General features: G+C 33.7%; 2 protein-coding genes across 2 annotated transcripts in view; both read left to right on the top strand.

Annotated features, from left to right (window-relative positions):
• LOC127854014 (uncharacterized) overlaps positions 1-15,533 on the top strand; it is a 115,424-nt gene that overhangs the window by 33,106 nt on the left and 66,785 nt on the right. The gene's annotated exons all lie outside the window — the stretch shown is intronic.
• On the top strand, positions 3,108-5,480 carry LOC127854015 (uncharacterized). Its single transcript, XM_052388923.1, has 3 exons — positions 3,108-3,482; positions 4,015-4,158; positions 4,413-5,480. The coding sequence occupies exons 1-3, from the start codon at positions 3,420-3,422 to the stop codon at positions 4,449-4,451; spliced, it is 246 nt and encodes an 81-aa protein (XP_052244883.1). The 5' UTR covers positions 3,108-3,419; the 3' UTR covers positions 4,452-5,480.

Below are 15,533 nucleotides of genomic sequence, written 5' to 3'. Positions count from 1 at the left end.
TTAAAGAATGTATTGGATTCTGCTGATATGGTAATCATTTAAAGAATTTCTTGATTTTATATTGTTAAATGAAATGGGTCTTAACGAATGAAAAATGTCTTGACCCTACACTGAAAAAGGTTATTAAAACTAGGCATTTAAGATTACACATGATACAGGTTCTTAAAAATTTTCATGTAGAATGCGTGCTATTGTTGAACAACCGATTCAGCGATAATATTTATAAGATATAAGAACCCGTTAATTGGTTAAATATAACATTTATATACACGATACAGTATAAGTTTGAAAAAGAAAGTTTTAAGACCAGTTCAGCAGTGTAAATTGTGAACTATGATTGTTGTCGTATTATTAGTCTTTTTCAACCATTTGTGTTACTTTTGTGTGATTATAATTAAAATTGATTATTATATTTAATATCAGGTGAAATAAGTTGTGTGTAACCTATGGTTTAGATTAAGAGATACTTGCCCAATCGTGATACTTCCCTTGTTTACAATTGCGCTCTTCAAATGCAAACATAGTAAGGTATTTGTCGTTTTTGGATTAATACATTATCAACATTTAGAGCTAGTATCTCTTTTATTTGTACACGATGTATGTTTAACATACAAACGTTTTAATTTCATAATTCACTCATTACTGTATTCTTTTTGTTTCAGACTTCATTGCCCTAACATCTGACTTTGAAGTTGGTGTTAGAATATGGTAAGTATAGTCTCAGTTGATAATTTAATTGACTTAGGGCTACTGTTTGATATTTCTTGGATTGAATATAGCAGTGGACTGAGTAATTGTACAATGTCTGAGTATCATTAACTTTAAAATTTATTCGAACAATTTATCCTGCTTTGGTTAACTGCTATGCCCATGGCATGTGTAAAGTCACCACGGAGGAAAAGTGTGCCAGTTGATAGGCTCAAACCCGCGACGTCGGAACACTAGCACATGTCAATTGCTATAACTATGATAATTTATTTCAGAATGTCACGACCGACCGATGTTTTTTCGGGTTTGGAACTGCAGAGACTGAAGAGAAGCAGGAGAGTTGTGTGTTTTTATCTGTAACTGTTCCCCCTAGTAATGCAGACAGATACAATGTTGAGTCTGGATTGGATAATTTATTGTTTTACGTGGACTGCAACAATCATGAAGATGAAAAAGCCACCGAGCAACCATTAGATAGCTGTTTACATTTAGAATGTTCAGTTGAAATTGTTGTCAACAATAATTATTATATGAGTGCAAAATATGTGACAACAAATATAGGACAAGAACTGGCTACAAACGATATTCACTAAGCCACATTAATATTTTTTAAGCTTGTAAAAACATTTTTTTGCATCAAAATTTAAGGTTTGTTGTAGATACCAAAAAATAATCATAAGCTTAGCGTGCTTTATGTTAATAAATATATTTTAGTTTGAAATTATACATGTAAATAATTATATGTTTATATTCATAGAATATAATTATAAGAAATTTAAAAACATATCGATTTAATTTTAAAGTGAACTTTTTAAACAAATTGTTAGAATCCTTTTAAGTATATACTTACACCCCAATAAGCTTTCTCGAAACACTGAACAAGCAGTAGTACATGTTGATGACATTTTGGTTTGCAGTTTTGAGTTAAACGTTTAATCTAAAATATTAGAGTTAATCAAATTCCCCAAGAAAGGCCAGTCAAACACATAACCTTATTTGGTTTTATTTTAATCGTTATTTGCATGCCAAGTCTGCCAAACACGTGTGACTCTTATTCGTGCATATTACAATATATTGTTTTATAATTTGTCTTTTCTCTTATAGTTATGTCACATAAATCACAGTTTGACCGTTCAGTTTAATATCAGTTTGTATCAAAATGCTTAAAAATGCACCATTAATTTGGACTGTACAACAGCTTTCCAATGTAGAGAAATATTTTTTGTTGTTGTTGTTGTTAGGTGTTGTTGTAAATTAGGTTTTTATAAATTGCTCAATTCAATTATACGTTTAACGTTTAAATTCGCACTGAACGTTTATAAAACTACTACTTAAACAAATAAAATAAAAATAGGCGTTAGTGGAAAAGTCAAAACTGTAGCCCCAGGTGGACGCGATGGCACTTAAACGGTTGTCTAACAGCGATTGAAGAAGGCAACACTTAAAAACGTTACCAACGACACCAATCCAAATATTGAACGTAATTACTATAATATGTATATGATTTAATAGTAACTTTTATTTATGAATATGTTTTATGTACACTGTCCGCTGAAATTACCTTGAATTTAACTTTATCATAATCAGTCCTTATTCACAGAAATCCCATATACATTAAACTACCGCGCTATAAAACCATAAAGTCATTTCAGCTATCAGTTGTTTATACATTGCTAAATTAACCAGCGAATACGCAACAGCCAAAGGGGCAAATAACACAAGTTTATCTTCTCACAATCAATCATATATTAATGACATTAAGTAGGACGGATTGTACTTCGTGTTCACAACATGCCACCAAGTGTATATATACTGCTCGTTGTTCAAATCATATTATTCTCATAAAGCATAAACTTTGACATTAAGCAGATGTTTAGTTTTAATTTAAACATTAAATAAGACAAAATAAATATGAACTATGTTACTGTTATTAAGATTTTTATATCATGTCAAAACAAGGCAATAGATCATTATTTGCCTACGTATTTTTTTTAATTATTTTTGAAACAATATACTCCTCTGTTCGTCATGATCGAAAGACCACTTTCGTCGACACGACTGTTTGAAAGGCTCTTTCGCTAGGTTTAAACATCTTGATATTACATTTGGGATTATTAAACCAGATGTGCATTCCCGTGTAAATGTGGTCTGTTGCTAGGAAATGAGATTATTGACATGAAACGTGTTTGTGAAAGCAGTCTTTGTAATGTGTGTCATAAGATATCAAAGTGTCTCATTTTACTTTAATTTTTGTACGGGTTTTCTTTTCAATTACGTCGACTGGAACGTGTGTAAGATAAAGTCAACTAGAGTTTCCTACAATGTTAATTTGTTTGATAACACACACATAAAAGCACATTTTATCAAAATATAAGACCGTGTGTTTGTTATTTGTTTTTTCAAGAATGGAATTGACACGTTCTATTACACCATTATAACATAGCATTCAGACGATGTAGTTAGTTCGTTCGGTCAATAAATATACAAGTACTATGGTATATATAACAGTTAAGATTGAAATTTGATATAATGTAAAATTTGTTATCGGACGTATTTCAAAAATCATAGTGCAACTGTTTCAGTCTTCATGTGTTGACTCTTCGTTCGAGAAAGTCGGAAGCTTGTATGAGAAATTAAAAGAAAATCTCGAGGTGGCGCGAAATCTCACCGATGTCTTAAAGCGGGAAAAGTGGCGTCTTAGCAGACGAGAAATGAGTATGGAACTCAGGATGGACGAACTCGAGGTTTACAAGTCCCACTTGAAAAGGGATATGGTAAACTTACATGTATAACGCCAATCACACGGTGTGGGTGTCTTTCAAAACAAGTCAACACGTTTAATATGTCTAGTTTTGATAAAAAACGCGTTTCATAAATTGACAGTTATGCTGATATTTATTTGCATTTTACAACGCCTTGATATATATATTGATATCTTATAGAAAACGTTTTGAAAACAAATAAACTATATAAAAAGTACGTATATTCGAAATATCATTAATCTCAATCCGGCCCACACGTAAAATAATGTTATTTAATTTGGAAAAAGAATATTGACATTTTATACAGAAAATTATAGTGTCAGTGAAAAAGAAAACAAATAAATTATATACTAAATATCATTGGTTCAGGGTTCCCGGGTTCAATCCCTTTCCTGGGAGTATTCTCAAGATCGGCTCCAAATACACCAACTTCCGGTTTAAACCAGAAAACGGACTTAAAGGGTTCAATAAGGTTTTTGATATTATCGAGCTAAAATTGTTGGTTTTGACATAATTATATGAGAACGTTAATTCTTATTTGCAGACGGACATGAACCAGACGGTTGATATTTTGAGCATGCGTATTGTGCAGTTAGAGAACGCGCTTTGCGAGGCAGAAGAAATGCAGGACACCAGGGATGCTGAGAAACAAGAAGTCGAAAACAAATTCATCGAAGCGAACGCTTTGGTATCAGGTTTATTCTAAACAATTTAAGTTTTGATAGTCTATGAGTGGCGATAATTTTATATTACAAGTAATTAACACAAAAGCGTTCGGATGAATATGCATATATTCACATTTTCAGTTTGGTATGGTACAACAATTTAATGCATGATATAACCTTAAGCTTCTTGTAATCTTTCTAGAACAATTTCATTCCCAAAATGTAAAGTGCTGTATGTTAGGATTACAATAACATAATGCATGAGGTCTTGTTGTAGAGTTACAGAAGAAAGAGGGGTGCCTTCAAAAACAAGTAGACGAAATGAAACAACAAAGGAAAGACGATGTTCTAAGACAACAACAACGCGAAATGAGTGACAAGATGGAAATTCTTCTGATTAAAATCCAACGACTGAAAGAAATCATCCGCGAGAAGGAAGACAGTGAAGCTAGCTTGCCTTCAAAAGGCTTTCACCCTAATGTGGATTCATTGAAAATAAGTGATTGTGATAACACGGAAAGAGAGAGAACGAGGTCTGCAAAATCGCATCAGACGCAATTGCTGCAACCCGCCGGAGACATAATCGATAGGCAAGACAGTGGCTGTTCGGGGGAGAACAACCCGACACCTCCAGTCGCTTATTTTATGGAAAAAACCGACGTTGAGTATGTTTAGCTCGGCGGTCGACAACAGTTATTATATGTGTGTATGGTACCCGTTTTCTACTAAGATAGCAAACATCCAAACAATATCGGACTATGTCGGACGGGATGGATTGCTTATATTAGTGCATTTTGACGAAAATGAGTGTATCTACAAATCATGAGAACTGTTTTTAACGCAAAATGACAAATATCGTAATATTTTACTTATATTGTAAATGAAATGAGCGAACTGATTGACTTAACTCCAAAAACATTTGCATGTGGAGTGAAATTTCGCACAATACATTAGTGTTTGGATTTCGGATATGTTACTTTTCCGTGATGTATGGTTTATGGAAATTCATTATGGTCACATACCGTAGAAGTAGCAAACAATGACATCCATTTAAAATTAAAAAGAATATGTATAATTAAATAACACCTATTTTTATAAGTGTGTATATACTTATGCTTATGGAATGAACCGATGACACAGCTGTATAAACGTATACCTGAATTAGCTTTAACCATTAGATTTATTATACAGCCACTAATATTATGCATACACAAATTTATAAACACATTAAACAAAGAACTGTATAAAGTATAGTTCAAGGAAAACAGTTGAATGCTAATGCGAGTGTAATTAATATGTGTGTTAACACATCAATAAATATAGTAAAGATATGTCGGTAATACTTTACATAGTTATTCTCACTCAGCAGCTATGTATCAATTATCAGTCGCACACCAACACAAGTTGTTAGTGTCTAGTCATCCTAGTTGCCATTTTTAGATTGTTAAAAATATTATAAATATTGTTTATAGCTCACTTTTGAACCCCATAAGTAATTTAAATTGTACTGATTGGGGTGATTCGTTCAACTAACATGGGGCAAGTTGTTATTGTACATGGAGTGAGCCATTGATGTGACGAAACCATGCATTACATTTAACAGTCCATAAAATCATTATACATTATATGTGGAGCGTACATTGTTCTGGAAAAACATTAATCAGGATTTGTGTCAAATGTCATCCATGTACTTGATTTTCAGCCATTTTTAGTGTAACAAAATTATTGAGCACGGCCCCTGCCATTTGTGAACCATATTTACACTTGTTTCCATATAGGAGAAGACGTTTTGATTGGGGGAATATGGCTGCCAAATTTTGGCTGCCAAATTTTAAGCTTATATCTCATAATTGCAAAATTTCTCGCTAAATAACTTTTTACTGCATGGGAAAAAGCGAGATATTTTTCTATCGATATCACGTGCGAGAAGTGTGTTTAAAAAGAAAATCGTTCACAATGTCCAAGTGTTCCTATCTATTATCAATCTGGTTGTATACAATGTGCCAAGCCCAAAACAAGTTAGAATATGAAAATAAAAAAGAACCTCTATCTTCTCAAATTATACCCAGTATACTTTTGTATACCTGATAAATGGGCTCTGAAGAAGTTTTCTTTAAAAAAACGATTTATCGGATCGGTTCAGCTGACAAATTGCATTGTTTTCCTATTGTTCGCCAGAATAATGATATGAATATATGAACTTCAAAAAGCCAGTTGTTGTACAAGGGTGCCTTTAAATTTCTCCAACAGTGTTTGTCCTGAATCTAAGTCAATAGATTGGATTATGTAAAACAATATAAGTTCACATGAAAAACCGTTGACATATATTTCATAATGAGCATTGACTCGTACGAGATGGTTTTCGATAACAGCGAATCTGATTGTGGTCAATATATGTTTATAGTTATTTTTTGTTTTGAAACTATATTTGTTCTTGAAATCAGTTTTTATCTTCCGGAAACACGAAAAGCATAGTTATGGACAATTTTGAACCAAAATAGGTAAACAGAAATCGAGAAATAGATAAGAATATACATAATTATTATCGAAGACAAAGGTAAATGGAAAAAAAAACACAAATGATGAATATAATAGGGCTTGCGCAAGCGGAACTAGGCGTCATGTGCATGTTTTTTTAATGCATTAACAACATTCTGTAAAGAATTGTTTACATGATAAATTCACAAGCCTGTTAGATACATAAAAACGTGAAATGTCACCATAATAAGATCTGCGGCAATGGAATAAATATGTTCGTTGACTACATATATTTGTTAAAACAAATACAGTCAAAATTGTTCTATTTGTAAGCGTGACGTCAACCAAACAGTTAAAACAAATATATTATTTGCTTTTTTGTAGAATACTGAATTGTATTGCTTAAAGCACTTTCGCAGCGAAAATACAAGGTTTTATATTTTCTCTTCATACAGAAAACCCGCATTAGTGTTAAATCCGTTACATCGTTCTACTGTTGTAATTAAATTTCCTGACAAATGAAAATGAGTGTAAAATATTAACGAACTTTTTTCCTATACATGTATTAAAATTTCAAGAAAACATCATTTAAGAATATAAAGACACATAGATTTAAAATGTGTCATAACATGAAAGTGAATGTTTGACCCATTAATGACGTAATTCAACCCCCATTCAGATGACTTCATAACAAACACAGGTCTGTCGTTTCAGCCCCCTGCGTATGAGTGTTAAGCTAATGGTACTTTAAATAAGGGAATATTCATTGCACTCAAATTATATAAAAAGTGTATTTTTACACGCGGCTACGCAATTTTTGACAATAATGTATTTCTTTTTAATTAATATCAAAAGAAAATAGATCACACACCGAAAAAAAAATCTGCTCTGAATATTTTCAAATACATACCGTAACAAAATCAAATTCATTGGATGTAATCGATTGATGATTGTCTCGTAAAGATGTTATTTTTAATTGTTTTGACACGTTATTTAGTTTGTGTGCTTAAATACAGTGAATACATTATATTTGAATGTATGATGCGGTTATTAATTGCCATGTTTTCAATATTAGTAGTTACACGCGTGGTGCACACTATAGCCATGTCCACCGGTTGAAGGGTAACGTCACAATTTAAGATCAATCGTAACATAAGAGAAATAAGTTGAGACCTAATCCAATTTTACCTAAGATTGTTAATTATTTCGGGTGAATCAATGTGACAGTGGTGCTCTCCTTTCAAAACTAAAACAAATTTCATTGAACTCTATTTTACAACTTTAATGTCAGAATATATTGAATGCTCAGTGCAGGTGGCTTGCCATTTACACACATGAGCACAATTTAATTTCATCTGAAATGCCTATTTTTGTGTGAAGCTATACTACAGAATGTCTTAAAGCATAAGAACTGTTTATTACATAATGTCAAGTATGCAAGAAAGAGTAGATTTGGTGGAATCATTTTCTTAATGAATAAGCAGTCGATAAAGGAACAATTGAAATGCATAATTTAAAACTGAAAAAATGTTATGTTAATTAAATATTTTTTACTATCACAGTATTCATGTAATCTGGTTTACACCTTCCAATAGCCATGGCGTAGTTGCCATGGTGTAGTTGCCATGGTGTCTGCTAAGCGATTTAAAGATCACGGGTTCCATTCACCGTGGGAGTTCTCCCCCATAGGCACCAAGTACTGGTTCTTAGTCCCAAGAAACAGAATCTAGAGCGTTTCAAGAAGCCTTAGGCTTTTGATGTAATCGAGCTAAAATAAATAGGTTTAAACTTAAGTCAGTGGGCATTGAACAAGGTAATGGCATACACAAGGCTTCATTTTTTTTATATTTTAGTTAGAACTCTACACATAATGAATTTAAGCATTAGGCCATTATTCAAAATCAAATTTCTATAAATACTCAATACATCCTTAGATTTAATGATTCAATTCTGTAATCTTTATCAGAGTATCTTAATACAAAATATCAATATATATGAATGCTTTTGAAAAATTAAATACTTATCATTATGACTAGCACACATATAAGACCTCGAAATAAAATTTTAATAAAGAAAAAATATTACCACGATTACAAAGACAATATTCGGGCTCATAAAGCAAATCCCTTTGGGACATACGTTGATACTTTTGAATGAGCCAATGATTTGGTCGAGGCGAGGAGTCAACAACCAAAACGTAAACGCCCAGTATCAAGATCAACTGTTTCCTTTATTTTCAGTCGTTTCATTATACACATCGTTAGTACTTTTACTCATTTCAACTTTTGATGTAGTGGAACTTTTATTTTAAATTTATTTATCATCATTTTGTCGAAAGTATTGTTTTGATACTATGAACTTCGATTTGGGATATTATACGTATGGTAATTATTTTGAAAATCAAGCAGCTGCTCGACACGAAACACAGAGATGAATCATAGAAACCTGTCATTATGGAAATATGGGAAGAGGAAAGAAGCAACGCATCATTTTAATAATATATCGCCATGCATTTCCGCCCAGTGCTGGCTCCGGAAATCGGGTGTTGTTTTCGACACAACTCCTTTGTTTTATGCGGTTATCAGTTTGTTTGCATGGAGAGAATTGCAAATTTCAAACATCCGCCAATATCATATGGACTATACCATCACGTCGTCCATCAATCTAAAGTGAACATTATTGGTCTCGTCATGCACGCATTTTATAGAGATTGAAAGGCTCTCATATCGGTGTCATCTTTATAATTCAAGTTCAATGTGCGTGCAAATCCAATACATACTGATGTCAACCACGTTTATTTGCAGAAAAATAATATTGCCTAATGTGGACGATATATGTACATATTTAAAGAAACTTTAAACTTTAAACCTTTTACGTAATAAACAAAGTTGGTAACTAGTGCATTAAAAAAGTGTTAAAGAGCAGATTTGTATTAAGCAAAACGTCTTTAATAACTATGTAGTGAAATTTTCATGATTTTTTTTATTATATACGAACTTAAATGAAAACATGACATCGATTATGTATACCACTGAAATGCCTGAATCACAACTGCATCAATGTTTTGTATTTGCTCAGGGAGTCTCAATGATGAACATTCAAGTAAAAGAGTTTACGGAAACATTACTTTAATGATTAAACACATTCTTTTCGTTAGCGAAAAAACATAATGTAACTTCTTTGTTCATTTCAGAACACAATTAAATAGTAAAAGTATCAGAATCATAGGTTTAGGTTAAGCAGGAGGTACGTTTTTGATGGCAAGTTTATGTCCATGTATTTCATACTCCATTATTTAAATATTAAACCCCGAGAAATAATTCAACATGAGACATGTTGAAAATGTCGAGTGTGAAACATTCAAATGGAACACGATTTAGTAATCAGCTCTCAGCGTCCGCAGAGCGAGCGAATGAGCCGCCGGAGAGAGAGAGCGAGAGAGCGCGTAGAGGAGAGCAGAGAGCGGAGAGAGAGAGCGCGAGAGAGAGAGAGAGAGCGCGAGAGCGAGGGAGAGAGAGAGAGAGAGAGAGAGCGATGAGAGGAGCGAGAGAGTCGAGAGAGAGAGAGATAGCGAGAGAGCGCGAGAGAGAGAGAGAGAGAGCGAGTGAGAGAGAGAGCGAGAGAGGAAGAGAGAGAGAGAGCGAGAGGGCGCTAGAGAGAGAGAGAGATTAGAGATTTAGAGAGAGAGAGATCGTAGAGAGAGAGAGAGATAGAGCGAGAGAGAGAGAGTAGAGATAGAGAGAGAGAGAGGAGAGAGAGAGAGAGAGAGAGAGAGAGAGAGAGAGGAGAGAGAAGAGAGCGGAGAGGAGAGGGAGAGAGAGCGAGAGAGAGAGAGAGAGAGAGAGAGAGTAGAGAGCGATGATAGAGCGAGCGCGAGAGAGAGGAAGAGAGCGAGATAGAGAGAGAGAGAGCTAGAGAGATCGAGAGAGCGGCTATATCTCTCTCTCTCTCTCTCTCTCTCCTCTCTCTCTTCTCTCGTCTTCTCTCTCTCTTCTCTCTCTCTCTCCTCTCTCTCTCTCTCTCGCTCTCTCTCTCTCTCTCTCTCTCTCTCTCTCTTCTAACAGAAAACACATGTTCTCTCTTCTCCACCAATATTATAATGTCTACTTTTCTCTATCATTAGGCTATGAGACGAACTCCTTAACATGGCTAGAGCTTTTCTAAACTTAGCAACGTCTACAACATCAATGTATAATTCCCTAGAAAATACTTGTTTCAATCCATATAATAGGTTAGTTCGGCGTTGTTAGCAACATTGCCCCTCCAAGTTTGAGTATACTGGTCTTTTAATCTATTTAAAAACTTACACAAAAAGTGTTTAAAAAATGTCAAAATGTCTTTGCAGGTAAGTATGGAAATTCACCAAAAGAATTAAATAAATGAGCCAAAACCCTTTGAGCTTTAGCACACATATTTTCTGCCATTTTATATAGCGAGAGTCGATTTTTGAAAAAGACATACCAGAATCCATGGATAACTTCTAGATTATTGCCATTATAAAACCACTTTTCCCTTCTTGAAAGCGGACCACCCTTTTTAAAAACTATAACTTTTGTCTTTATTGTGTTAACAGCTAATTTATTGTTTTGGCAAAAAGTATGTAGCACATTCAGTTGCTTCTGTTAACCTGCTACTGTATCTGCGATACAAGCAATATCATCAGCAAACATCAACATACATATTTCTATAATTTCTGGAAATAACTGGATTCCTCTTATTTCATTTGCAACCTTGACATCATGCAGTTCATTTATAAACATCGCAAATAAAATGGGACTTAAACTACAACCTTGTCTTAGTCCTATCGGGCATTCGAAAGACTCTGTATACGTGGACTGTGATCGAACGACTGCTTTGACAGAAGAATATATAGCTTGTATAGCCTTTAATAAGTTGCCTCGTATATTGTTCTTTCTTAAGACTTCAATCAATATACCCATATTTACTGAGTCAAGTACCTTTTTGAAGTCAATAAAAGCCACGTATACTGGTCTGCGTTTTCTACTTAAATATTTAGTCACGATAGAGTATAAAACAAAAGCATTATCTGTTGTCGAATATCCAGCACGAAAGCCAGACTGTGCTTCAGATAGTTTAAACAAAGCATCGGAATAAAATGTAAGCCTTTTTGTCAGTATTGAGATATATATCTTGCTAAAAATGTCTAGCAGAGCAATACCCCTATAATTATCTGGTGAATTAATGCTTCCTTTTTATGAATTGGAATTAGTATCGATTTTGACCAGGCCTCGGGAAACTCATTACTTGTAAACAAGCGATTGAATAACTTGCGTATAGGTATGGTAAAGTGCTGACATTGCATTTTAGTACTTGTTAGAGTTTTAGGGTGGGTGGGTGGGTGGGTGGTTGGGTGGGTGGGTGGGTGGGTGGGTGGGTGGGTGGGTGGGTGGGTGGGTGGGTGGATGGATGGATGGATGGATGGATGGATGGATGGATGGATGGATGGATGGATGGATGGATGGATGGATGGATGGATGGATGGATGGATGGATGGATGGATGGATGGATGGATGGATGGATGGATGGATTTGTAGAACAATGTCTAACAAAGTCAAAACTAGAATAACACAACCAATAACTATATATATTGTTTGCGCATGAACATGTCGGACTAAGGTACTTGTCCCGCATATCGTGAATTGTGCTAATGTAGCGAATTGTGCTTATACAGCAGTAAACTTACAGCTTAGTATAATTTTTTAAATGTCATAATGCAACATTTTTATACAGTAGAATACCCTAATTCCTGAACTTTGGTCATTGAAACTCTCCAGAATAGTCGTAAAGTATATATGTGAATGCTTCAAACAAACGTATAAAGTAAACATGTGTCATAAACATACTAATTCACCCACCGGTTAAGGTTTAATGGTAAAAACGTCACCTAACTACCCCGGCTGAGCGAGAGGGACTTGCCTGTCGAGCTTGATCAAAATATTGCTGTGAGAATATTTGTCGTGTCGATTTACGAACGTCACCGGTTTTAAGAACATTTGGTTGATACAACACCTTCATTGAAAGTAAAATTCGGGTACCATAAAAAACTTTTCGTATGTGTTATTATCAAATTGTGTCTCATAATAAACGCTTGAAAAATGTGTATTCATTTTTTAATGATGAGTTTATACTAGAGATTTTTGGCAATTGTGTAAATTTCGATCTTTTTGTTATGTTAGTTGCTTTATTACATTTACAATACATGTGAATCTGTACTTAAACTGAAGCGGCATTCTCGACACCGAGTTTACAATTTAAGCAAAAAATCATGTCATGAAGAAATGCAAAGGAAAGTGAAAATACATAACTTTAACAAACATATTACAACGCATGTCCTCATAGTACCAGCTCTTATAAACGGATGTTGGGTTTAAGTGATTTAAATTCGAAGATGGATACTCTTGTATAAAACTAATTAAGGTATGCAAATGCTCAAGAAAATGTCTTTAAAACAGTATATTAAAAAGTCACACGCGCGAATTTAATTTACAACTAACTTTTATCTTACTGAGCCAAACAGAGTATGGTTGTTTTCACAAATATCTAAATCCTCAAATTCACATGGTGCATTTCTGTTTTGTATAAAGACAATAAACTTCTTTTCATTATTACATTTTACTGCCATTTAGTCATGACGACGTTAAAAATAGTGGGGATTTATTGCATTGGCCCTATAAAGTAAACGAAATCTATTTTTTTATTTTATTTTTAGTCAGCATAATGTAATGCAAATTTATTTGTAATTGCTAGATACGACAATAAACATACTGGTTTATTTTATACTTTAACCATTTCAACAGATTCTTGACATCTAATTCAAATATTCGCCAATATGCTAGTTTTATCTCAAATAAACCTCACTTCATAAAAAAATACACCGACAAGGACTGCCATTTAGAGAACACTTTAAGTAACTACATGCATTGTGATGGCATGACTGATTTTCGTTAATAGTTAATATATTCTACATTATTTTAATGGACACACCATTAGCTCAAAGTTCGTTACAATGTGCTGATTTACGAATGGACACATGCAAACATACTGAGAAAAAGTTTCTGGCAATTAATAAAACCTTTTAAAGTTTGTTTAAGTACTGGAATTTTATTGCCAAGGGTGACGTTTAAGTAAACATTGATCATCGGCAATTCAGCGCATCTAAGTGTATCAATCATGTTGATTTTCCTATTTGCCTATTTTAACCGACTGGCTTCAGTTACCACAAAGTAGAATCAGGTAGATTTCCTATACCCCGTGACAAGTTTCACAAGGAAACATCTCAACTGTCAAAACTCAAAAATCTAACTTGAAATGATTGTAATTTACTTAGGTCAACAAATAAAAAAACATAAACCAATTTTATTATATTGAACATATTTAAGGACATAACTTATATAAGTAATAATTCATAGGGCCAGTGTTGTTTTGTATCTGGTCGTGTTCAGGGCTACATTGTCGTATTGATTGGCGCATGTAAATTTGAAACATCACACGCGACTAGATATGGCATCAAACGCCGGAATTAAGAAGATGACCATAAAACTGCCAGTATCCGTCAAGCAAACAACGAGAGCCAAGAACGCGATACATGTGTATGTGTATATATGAACTATCGACGGGCTTTCAAACTTTGTTTACGTCTAGGGTATATTTTATTGATATTAATCATCTATGTATACTGGCCAATCCCTGTTTTCGAGACAAATGCCGTTGTATTCTTGGTAGGAATAAAATCCGAGTGGTTAACGGTAAGTTGTAAACGTCTCACAGCAGACGTGATAATTCGTTATTAAATCTGTATAAACCAACACATGATTTTCAATGAAATTGTTGCACAATATGTCAGATACATGTTTGATTATTCAGATATAAGGAAATAATAATTTGGAAACGAAGATTTTGCTTGCTTTTAGATGCATCTCTTGATTGAAGTCGCTCTTTAAAAAAAAATGTCCTCGCTATTTTGCAAAAAGCGCTTGAAGACTGTGTACAAATGCCTCGTATTCAAAATTTAAATATTACGGTGTTATGAAAAATGACCGTTTAGAATAACAAAAACACGTATTGCTTTCCATGTACAGCTACTAACATGGTAACCGCATTACAGATTGCCTATTTTGATATCAGTGAATCAAGCTTTTGAAAAAAATACGGCCTGTTGTAATGTGGCCTTTGGAGGAGTATTCACACTTTCCTTGCATCACAAATCAAGAGGAATAAAAATTTCATAATATTTAAATCGGTTACATAAAGCTAAAACACTTTTGAACGTGTTTCTAAACATTTCGAAATAACTGACAAATGTCCTTTAAAAAAATGTATGACGCCATTTGTGCATTTCACACAAACCATTTGGCGCGCATTCTCTGTATTACTTTTATTCGTTTCAGGAGCTATCTAATGACGCATGTACAAAATGTTCCAACACAGAGACATGTTCGATAATGAAAAATTAGTGAATTGCAAAGTGCTTGGCAATGTATGCTCTGATATATAAAACCCTTATAGTTGGTGTATATATAAAGTTTTCAGTTAAAATGAACATAGTCGGTCACAACTTGCTAATTTCATTGCTAGATTTACATTAAAAAAAAAATAACTGAGAAAAAAATACAGAGTAATTACGGAAATATCAAAATTTCAGGTTCCATTTAAAAGAACAGGAAAATTGATACGTGTATGAGGTGCACAATCCCTTTGATATCTATACAAGACGAACAAACGCAGATTGTAACTACCATATAAGTTGTATTCAGATTTAAATACTCATATCGGTATTAAATATATAGAAGAATACATTTCGATTTTTTTTAAATAATCGACATAACTACCGCGTAATATAAAATATATAACTCGTTTTCGGCATCTATTCTCAACATAACAATGGAAGGCCAAAATAGAT

This window comes from Dreissena polymorpha, chromosome 12 (genome assembly GCF_020536995.1).
Source record: "Dreissena polymorpha isolate Duluth1 chromosome 12, UMN_Dpol_1.0, whole genome shotgun sequence".
In the NCBI taxonomy this organism is placed as follows: Eukaryota; Metazoa; Mollusca; class Bivalvia; order Myida; family Dreissenidae; genus Dreissena; species Dreissena polymorpha.
The sequence above is the reverse complement of the archived record's forward strand: the minus strand, read 5'-3'. Positions and strand labels throughout refer to the sequence as shown.

Excerpts from the sequence above, each read along its gene's own strand:
- LOC127854015 (XM_052388923.1), top strand. The coding sequence starts at position 3,420 with ATGAGTATGGAACTCAGGATGGACGAACTCGAGGTTTACAAGTCCCAC. Across the intron at positions 3,483-4,014 it reads CCCACTTGAAAAGGGATATG|ACGGACATGAACCAGACGGT; the intron begins GTAAACTTACAT and ends TCTTATTTGCAG. Across the intron at positions 4,159-4,412 it reads TCATCGAAGCGAACGCTTTG|AGTTACAGAAGAAAGAGGGG; the intron begins GTATCAGGTTTA and ends GTCTTGTTGTAG.